The sequence below is a fragment of the Epinephelus moara genome, chromosome 3, assembly GCF_006386435.1.
Source record: "Epinephelus moara isolate mb chromosome 3, YSFRI_EMoa_1.0, whole genome shotgun sequence".
Taxonomy (NCBI): domain Eukaryota; kingdom Metazoa; phylum Chordata; class Actinopteri; order Perciformes; family Serranidae; genus Epinephelus; species Epinephelus moara.
This window is the reverse complement of record NC_065508.1, coordinates 990,110-998,865: the sequence shown is the minus strand read 5'-3', so window position 1 is coordinate 998,865 and position 8,756 is coordinate 990,110. Positions and strand designations below refer to the sequence as shown.

At 40.5% G+C, this 8,756-nt stretch overlaps 1 protein-coding gene across 1 annotated transcript; it reads right to left on the bottom strand.

The window, feature by feature from the left end:
• Positions 1 to 1,765: 1,765 nt before the first annotated feature.
• LOC126388059 (complement C1q-like protein 2) lies at positions 1,766 to 3,773 on the bottom strand. Its single transcript, XM_050040950.1, has 4 exons — positions 3,568 to 3,773; positions 3,316 to 3,378; positions 2,138 to 2,269; positions 1,766 to 2,049 (listed from the first exon to the last, which is right to left on the bottom strand). The coding sequence occupies exons 1-4, from the start codon at positions 3,743 to 3,745 to the stop codon at positions 1,766 to 1,768; spliced, it is 657 nt and encodes a 218-aa protein (XP_049896907.1). The 5' UTR covers positions 3,746 to 3,773.
• Positions 3,774 to 8,756: the final 4,983 nt, after the last annotated feature.

Below are 8,756 nucleotides of genomic sequence, written 5' to 3'. Positions count from 1 at the left end.
TGTTTAATGTGTGTTTACTGTGTTTAATGTATGTTTATGTGTTTGTTTGTTTACTGTGTTTAATGTATGTTTAATGTGTGTTTACTGTGTTTAATGTATGTTTATGTGTTTGTTTGTTTACTGTGTTTAATGTATGTTTAATGTGTGTTTACTGTGTTTAATGTATGTTTATGTGTTTGTTTGTTTACTGTGTTTAATGTATGTTTAATGTGTGTTTACTGTGTTTAATGTATGTTTATGTGTTTGTTTGTTTACTGTGTTTAATGTGTGTTTAATGTGTGTTCATTGTGAGTTTATTGTGTTTAATGTGTGTTTATTGTGTTTTTTTTGTGTTTATTGTCAAGTCAAACTTTATTTATAAAGCACATTTAAACAACCTCAGTTGACCAAAGTGCTGTATAGTTATTGAAATATAATATAATCATACACAAATATCATAACAAATAAAACAATAAAGGAAATAGTAAGAGCTCAATTTAAAGAACTAAAATTCGAATAAAAAAGGAAATAAAAGAGTAAAAAGAGTAAAAGCCAAGGATTCTCGCTGGAACTGAACGCCAAGGAGAAAAGATGGGTTTTCAGTAATGTTTTAAAGTGCTCAACAGACTGTGCAGCTCTAACCTGGAAAGGTAGGCCGTTCCACCGCTTTGGGGCCGCCACTGAGAAGGCTCTGTCCCCATGAGTAGAGAGTCTGGACCGAGGTACTGCCAGGAGCAGCTGGTTTGACGACCATTGTGTGTTTAATGTGTGTTTATTTTGTGTTTGTTTGTGTGTTTAATGTGTGTTTATGTGTGTTTCATGTGTTTAATGTGTGTTGTGTGTTTATTGTGTGTTTAATGTGTGTTTACTGTGTGTATGAATCAACTAAACTTTACAGCACTTCACAGAAATGCCACCTCCAGCTAGTGTTTTGAGGTCTAACTTTAGAGTGACACAGACACACTTCAGCACAAGTATAAATGCTCACAAAGACGTAGGTCACGTGTGCCAGCACAAGTATAAATGCTCACAAAGACGTAGGTCACGTGTGCAGAGAGCTGACGTACAGGTATAAATGCTGCTTTAACTGCTGCAATCGCAACGTCTTGGAGGGTGTGAAAAATAAAGGGATGTGCAGGGATCAGTTTCCATGGTAACTTATGGCAAATGAATTTAAAACTTCTTCATGAAGCTGATTTTCTGAAAATAGGTCTGACTCACAGAAGTCATCTTAATTTAACTGGTAATCGTGTTTTATGAAAGTCTTCCAGATGAAGGTGCAGTCACCAGGTGCGTCAGTACCCCTGTAGCATCTCTGATTCTTACTCCTTACTTATATAATGATGTATTTAATGTTCTGCATTCAATATGTTCATATTTAAAGTTAAAACAAACATAATAAAGATATGCTCACAGAAAGTATTGCAGTATTTTTATTCTTTAATTAAAATGACAAGAATCAGAAAAATGAATCACTTTGAAATCTGAAAAACTAAAAAGCAGGTATGATTATTGTTTATCGTTACTTGTTTGGATGCAGGTGAAAAATGTATGAACATTTTATTTTGTATAAATTTTGTACAGTTTGTTGATCAGTGCGGTAAATAAAGGAATATGTTTAACATTCATTGCTACGTTGATTAAAGATGATCAGATCAGATTTCAGACATATTAAGTGCAAGAATTGTTTAAGACAGCATTAACCTGCATGACTATCGTAGAGGGGGAGAAAGAGGAACTGTTGCTGTCTTACATGGTGAAAATCAGATGACCAGTGAAGGTGATCTTACATGGTGAAAATCAGATGACCAGTGAAGGTGACATGATGAAACCAGTTGTCAGACACCTTTGTGTTAGCCCACAGACGTACAAACACAACATCTCCAACCTCTAGCAGCAGGTCAACACCATTAGAGCCTGTCCCATAATGGTTCGTCTGTTGCTCCCATGCAAGATTAATGTGCTCAGAGTTCTTCACCAACTCAGCCGCTGCAGCATGATTAGTTGCTCCATTTACACCTACGTACCACACAAAGTGGTAGGCTCCTCTCACCGGTGCAGTGAAAATACCTGTTGGACATTTGTTTTCAGAGGGAAAATCAACTTTTAATTCTGACATCAACACAAAAGCGACATATATTGTTAAGAGTTCAGGTACCTGTGTGTGGGTTGTAGGCATTTCCAATGTTTGTGGTGACGTGTTTGAAGATCAGCACGGTGTGTTTAGGAAAGGGTCCGATAGTCACATCACCTGAGGACACCAGAGCCGCTGAGAAAGCCACCTGTTTTTCTGAGACAGAGGGACAGATATGTGATTGTTATCTCTTTAATCCAATACGAGTCTTACCTTAAAAAACACAAAAACATTTGAAAGCAATGTTTGACAATTAAAAGCATTTAATTGTCAAACATTGCTTTTCCAGATAAAATCCCACACTAACTGAAAATCCTCTTAAAAAGTGATTTATAGTGGTTTATTTATTTAACAGTCTGACCCCCAAAAAAGAAATATATATATCAAATATGTTTGATAGGTGCACATAGACCCTCCAATATTAACACCATTTCACCATGTAACTGTAAAATATTGAAACTTTGCTTTTGACTCTGAAAAAAGAATTTCCCACGAAATCCACAAAGGTAAACTTTTAGTATATGATGTAGAAGGGTGTTAGAACCGATAAAGACTATAGAACATTACTATTTTCTCTGGGGTTGGGCCCATTTTGTGTCTGATTGACTGGACTATAGAGATCATATTTTATCCAAGAAACACACATTCTAGTTCCACCTTGATCTTGGAGTAATTCGCTGAAAAGAAATGATTGCAACCACAGCAGTTTTGGGAATTTTAGAATAAGTAATAGTAGGAGGCAATAGGGGCGGCAGTAGCTCAGTCCATAGGGACCTGGGTTGGGAACCGGAGGGTCGCCGATTCAAGTCCCTGTCTGGACCAAAATACGGAGCGTGGACTGGTGGCTGGAGAGGTGCCAGTTCACCTCCTGGTGATGTGCTGGGCACTGCCGGGGTGTCCTTGAGCAAGGCACTGAACCCCCCAACTGCTCGGGGCGCCTCACCAAGGCAGCCCCCTCACTCTGACATCTCTCCAGTTTGTGCATGTATAGGTCCAGTTTGTGCGTGTGTGTGTGTGTGCATGTGACCTGTGTGTAATTGACAACGGAGTGAAAAAATTGAATTTCCCCTCAGGGGGATTAATAAAGTATATTAAAAAAAATCAACTTTATGCCAAACAATGGAACAGGTGTCACAAAAATATATATACGTTAAATTTACTATCTAGAAATGTTGAGACCAGTGATGATTTCCACAGAATACCTTGCAGCTGTGGCCTCAGTTCGTTCACTTCAGTCGTCAGCTCTTTCAGCTTTGCTGCTTGTTCTGCAAACAGAGGATAAATAACTCAGTGAGTTTGATGCCACTGCACCATCAGTTTCTTTGGACATTGCTTAAATATATTTTTAAATATAAAGAAAATGAACTGCTGTGATATGATATTAACACCCCTGTAAAACTAAAGGCTCCGTCAGAAAGGTTCCTAATGCATCATTACCTGACTTAATACTGTACCTTCATTCTGTCTTTGCAACAGTCTTGTCTCAATCCTCTGTTTAGTAAGCGAGGCGGTCATCTCTCTCAGCACAGCATGGATGTCTTGCAGATCGGGTTGTTGGTATTTGGATACATCGCCCGTAGAGACTGAACAGACCACCAGCAGCAGCAGCAGGAAAGTTGCAGTGATCTTCATTCTCACTGTGTGGCAGCGTTCACAGTTGAACTGTGTCCTCTGTAAACCTGTGTGAGCTTTATGTAGCAGTTCAGCAAAACGAGGCAGGAAGGTCGGAGAGGTCACAGACAGGTGTTGAAGTGTTCTTTAAATATTTCCTCGTTCCCGAAAGCACAAAACAAACTGTCAGCGTATTTCATAAGATGTAGTGTGTCAGCATCAGTATGAGGAACAAAGACAGAAACCACTGATCCTGTACTCATATTTAATGAGTCGTAATGTGCCACGTCTTCCCTGCACCACAGAAAAAGTCAGAATTTCCCAGAGAAGACAAAAAACAGATGCACTTTAACAGATTGATGTACAAACCCTGTTGACCTGTCTCACTTTCATTCCTTTTTAAAACACCTGAATTTGCTTGATGCGGTCAACTTTCTGCATATCTCCACCACAGCGACCTTCGTGATCCCCACCAGTCCTGTTTAGATAAAGGCCACTTATCTTAGACTGCCCTCTTTGCTGTCACACTCCACACTGCTCCGTCCTCATCCGGCTGGACCTTTTGAGCACGTTTGACACAATGAAACACCAGATTTCCCTTTATATCCTCCAAGAACTTTGAGTCTTAGGCTCTGCACTCTCTCTGTCTGTGTCCGTCCTCAAGGACCACACTTAAGGCCTTTGCACACTCAGTCTGTTTTTTTTAATTATTTTTTTTTATGCATTTATTTAATCCGTCATCTAACGCACAGAAACCTTACACACTGAGTCCAATGCATTTAGTTGTCCGTCCTCCATCTCCGTCTCCACACTGTCTCTGTCTGTGTGCAATCAACATCCTCCTCATCCTTATCAGCATCCACCTGAATATTTCTATCTGACCTGTTTATCGTAGCTGTCTGAGTCATAAAATGATTCTTTGCACCCTGTTCCTCTGTCTTGTCATGGCTGTGTCCCACTGCCACATTTTCTTCGCTGATTCTTGGTCAAAGGCCTTTACGTGGTAACTTGGATCTGTGCCTGAAACTGGGGTCCCTCAGGGTTCAATTCTGGGTCCCTTCTATTTTTCTCTCTACACCAAGTCACTCAACTCTCATCTGAAACCCAGATGAGAACACAAATCTTTACTATATCTGCACACCACCTGACGCTTAATCTTGCCATGACCGAGCTGCTCCTCCTTCCAGTGAAATCTCCTTCCATCTGTGACTTCTCCATCACCGTTGAGAACTTTGTGGTGTCCCTGACTAGGACTGAAAGGAACCTAGTGCACCTCTTTGACAGTCGTGGGCAGCATTGGCTTGGTTTGGTTTCTTTACTCTTACTCTTCCTCCCTGCCGTATTATTAGACTTGTCTTTATTGAAGTAAAGCTGCTAACAAAGTTATGCTATTTCAGTGATAAACACATTTAATTTCCTCTAGGTTCTTTACAATAAAAGTCTCCTGTTACTTACAAAAAGGTCCTGGCGCAGCTCAGGGTTGCACGGTGCATCTAAACTGAGGATCGGGATGCAAATCGGCATGACATGGCTATACTCACGTGGCTAAAAGTGACAGTGGAAAAAGCCCAAAGGTGTGACACTGGATGACCAGCTGTCTTTGTGCCAACCCACTTTAGCAGATTCATTCTCCACAAAATCAGGAGGATATTCTCCACCCAGGAGTTGGTGCAGGTTCTGGTCCAGGCTCTTGTCATTTACACCTAGATTACTGCAACTTGCTCCTGACCGATGAGCCTGTATCTACCACCCGACCTCTCATAACAGTTATTTGAGAACGCAGCAGCCCGGCTGGTCTTTAACCTACCCAGGTTCTAACACACTACCCCACTACTCCACACCCTGAACTAGGTCCTGGTGGCATCTCAGTCATCCAGGTCATGGTAATCAGAAGTGCTATGTCATGGGCAACAGGACTTGCGTGCATTTCTTGGTGATGTTTCACCTCTTATCCAAGAGGCTTCTTCAGTTCTGAAGGACTGGTGTGGATTCGCAGACTTTATGTTCCGTGTGGGTGTGGACCCTTACAGAGTTGTTAAGGTCACATGTGAGTCGTTGACTCACCCGTCCATCATGTGTGTCGTTAGGGTTAGATGGGACCAGGTGTGAATGGGTGTGAAGTCATCTGGGGAGAGATCTCAAGACGTCAATGGTGAAACAAAACAACCACTCCACAAGCGCATGGTACAGCGCAGGAGAGCCAGCTTGTCAGGTCAAGACTCAGCTGTCCATTTACATCTAAAGGAGAAGGGACACTCTTTCGAGGACAGCAATCTCCACATCTTGGCCAGGGAAGAAAGATGGATTGAAAGAGGTGTGAAAGAAGCCATCTATGTCAAACTGGAGGTTATTTCTTCATCCTCTTTGTGTTTCCACCATTTTCTCCTCTGATTAAGAAACTTTTAAGTCTCTTAAAGTCCTTCCCCCTGCATCTTAGAAACTCTGTTAGGGGCAAAGATGTTCTAACATTTATCTTTACAAGGACCTAGTCTTGACTTTAAGGGGAAACTCTCAGAAAGCGCAACAATTTTAAGATTTTTCTCAGAATTTCGTCACTCTTAGCACTAGGAAGCTTTGTGAATACCGCCCCAGATCTGTAGGTCACATGAGAGCAAAAAGTCTGAATATAAATGCAACTTCAATGTTGCACTTGAAGCGGTTCAGTATATTTGCTGCAGTTGATGTACACGCATGACTCTGGTACTTCTTGGGGTTTTGTCCACCTGGTTAAATACACTTATTGTAAGTCGCTTTGGACAAAGGCATCAGTTTAATAACTAATGGAATGAATCAGTGAGAAGTGATTGTGATCCATTTTCTCACACTTTTAGCACAGACTGTTTCCTGGTACTGGCACATATGTTATCAGTTTGTTTTGTGTTTTTGCAATGAGCAATTATTTACACAACAATTCAGTTTGAGATGAACCAGGAAAACACCAATGTCAGGGAAGTGCTTGTTCATCTGATAACCATCATGGTCGAACCTGGCTAAGCTTGTTCTTCTTTTTGCCTTGTTCACACAATCACATAGATTGTCTTTGCATGTGAAATAAATACAAGCAAGACTGTGGTTCATATCTTGATCTCCCCAACTGTGGTAGCAGCCGTAGCATGACAAGCTCTTGTGCCATTGTTTTATGGCACCAACTAGAGAATTAGCTCCACCAGCTGTTTATGTCCGTCAACCAGTGAATTCATATTCACACAGCAGTAGTAGATGGAATCAAGCATCTGTAAAGTGACACCTAGTGTGCAAAGTGAGTAACTGCTTCACAGTAATCCACCAAACTGAGAGTCTAATGCTGGCAGCTTGGTACCGCTATATGACACAGCGGTGCTTTGAGCTATATGCTAACGTGTTTACAAAGATGTTGCTAACGTTCTTATGCTAAGCAGGTATAATGTTTACCTTCTTATCTTAGCATGTTAGCATGTAAAGATTAGTTAGCAGTCAATAAATGGTCCCCCTGAGGCTGATGTGAACGTCATTAGTTGTGCAGGTATTTGCTCATAAACGCCATTGTAGGGCACGTTAATCAGAGTGCGCATGGCTGTACGTGAAAGAGAATATCAGTGTAATATTCGTTTCATCAGCCATGTGAACAGCTTAGTGGGTGTGCTGTCTTTTCTCTGAATATTGGCAAAAACCTGGATATTTTTTGCATGTAGACGTCATGAGTGAGACTGAACGCTCCACACTGAGCTCAGGGTTTCTGCTATTCTGGGGTCAGTGGGTGAAGAGGAAATTAACTTTCAGAGCATTTTCTTTAACATAAAGGTCGACGCTTATTAACCTCAGTGTTAACACAACTCTCAGAGGATGGAGCTCAGTGCTGTTGCATCAGGAAACACACACTGTCCCTTCACATCCACACACTGAGCTTCTGTGTGATGTCAGATATACAAAGAAAAAGCTACAGTATTCATCATGTGATAGCATTACACATTAAAGTAGGGCTGCTCGATTATGGAAAAAATTATTATCACGATTATTTTGGTCAAAATTGAAATCACGATTATGCAGCGCACGTGATGACTTATATTGTTTACATGACGGCATGTCATTTCTGCAGACAAAATAACATCTCCAGGCCTCCGTGACCAAAAATCGTTTACCCTCGATTTCATTATTTTGAAATCGTTTGACCTCAAAATCGTAATCGCGATCACCAGACGATTAATTGCACAGCCTTACATTAAAGGCAAACTTTAATGTTTTCTGTACGAAAAAAAATTTCGTACAGAAAAGAAAATGTATTACAGAGATACCTGAGTACAGTGCACATTTAACATACTGTCACCCAGCCATTTTTGTAATATTGAAAAGTACATACACACAGCACATCTTCACAATATATTACTATTTATCTGTTTTTATATTTTAGATTATTTGGATGTCAGTCCAACACTTTGATCCAGACTGAAATGTCTTAACAACTAAATGTGATTCACCCACTGATGTTTTGCTCAGGATGCATCCTAATAACTCTCATGACTTCTCATCTAACACCACCATGACGTAAACATTTTAACGTGTCCAATATTTTGGTTCTTGCCCGAATTCCTTCAGCTGAGAAAGTGAACACGGTATCATCGTTATACCTGCTGAACATCAGCATATCAGCATTGTCATTGTGAGCATGTTAGCATGTTAGCATGTTAGCTCAAAGTGCTACTGTGCTTTAATAAGCCGCAGATTGGTGTTGTGTCGATGAAGGTGTAAGGTTGACAAAATGCTTACATGAGTACGAACATTTTGTCTGAGACTTTCTGTGGTGTTGCGTTGTCTTCTCTTTTGATGGATCTAAGCAGTGTCGGGGAAACTACATTTAAATGGTAGTTTACCACACTGGCTTCTTCACTATGAGAAGTAGTTAAATTATCTCAACTGCCTCCAACAAGTGTTTAGCTTGTCAGAGTAAAAGTATTTTAAAGAAAGTAGTTTAACTACATACAAACTACACAGGAAATGCTTTCAGTCTGAGTCTGGGATCTCATATTGTTACACAGAAGCTCCTTTTAAACAGGAG

What these genes read in the sequence shown, in the direction of transcription:
- LOC126388059 (XM_050040950.1), bottom strand. Translation starts at nt 3,745, where the DNA reads ATGAAGATCACTGCAACTTTCCTGCTGCTGCTGCTGGTGGTCTGTTCA. An exon ending in GTTGCAAAGACAGAATGAAG is followed by an intron (nt 3,379 to 3,567) that starts GTACAGTATTAA and finishes CTCTGTTTGCAG; the next exon opens with AACAAGCAGCAAAGCTGAAA. An exon ending in TGCCTACAACCCACACACAG is followed by an intron (nt 2,050 to 2,137) that starts GTACCTGAACTC and finishes AATGTCCAACAG; the next exon opens with GTATTTTCACTGCACCGGTG.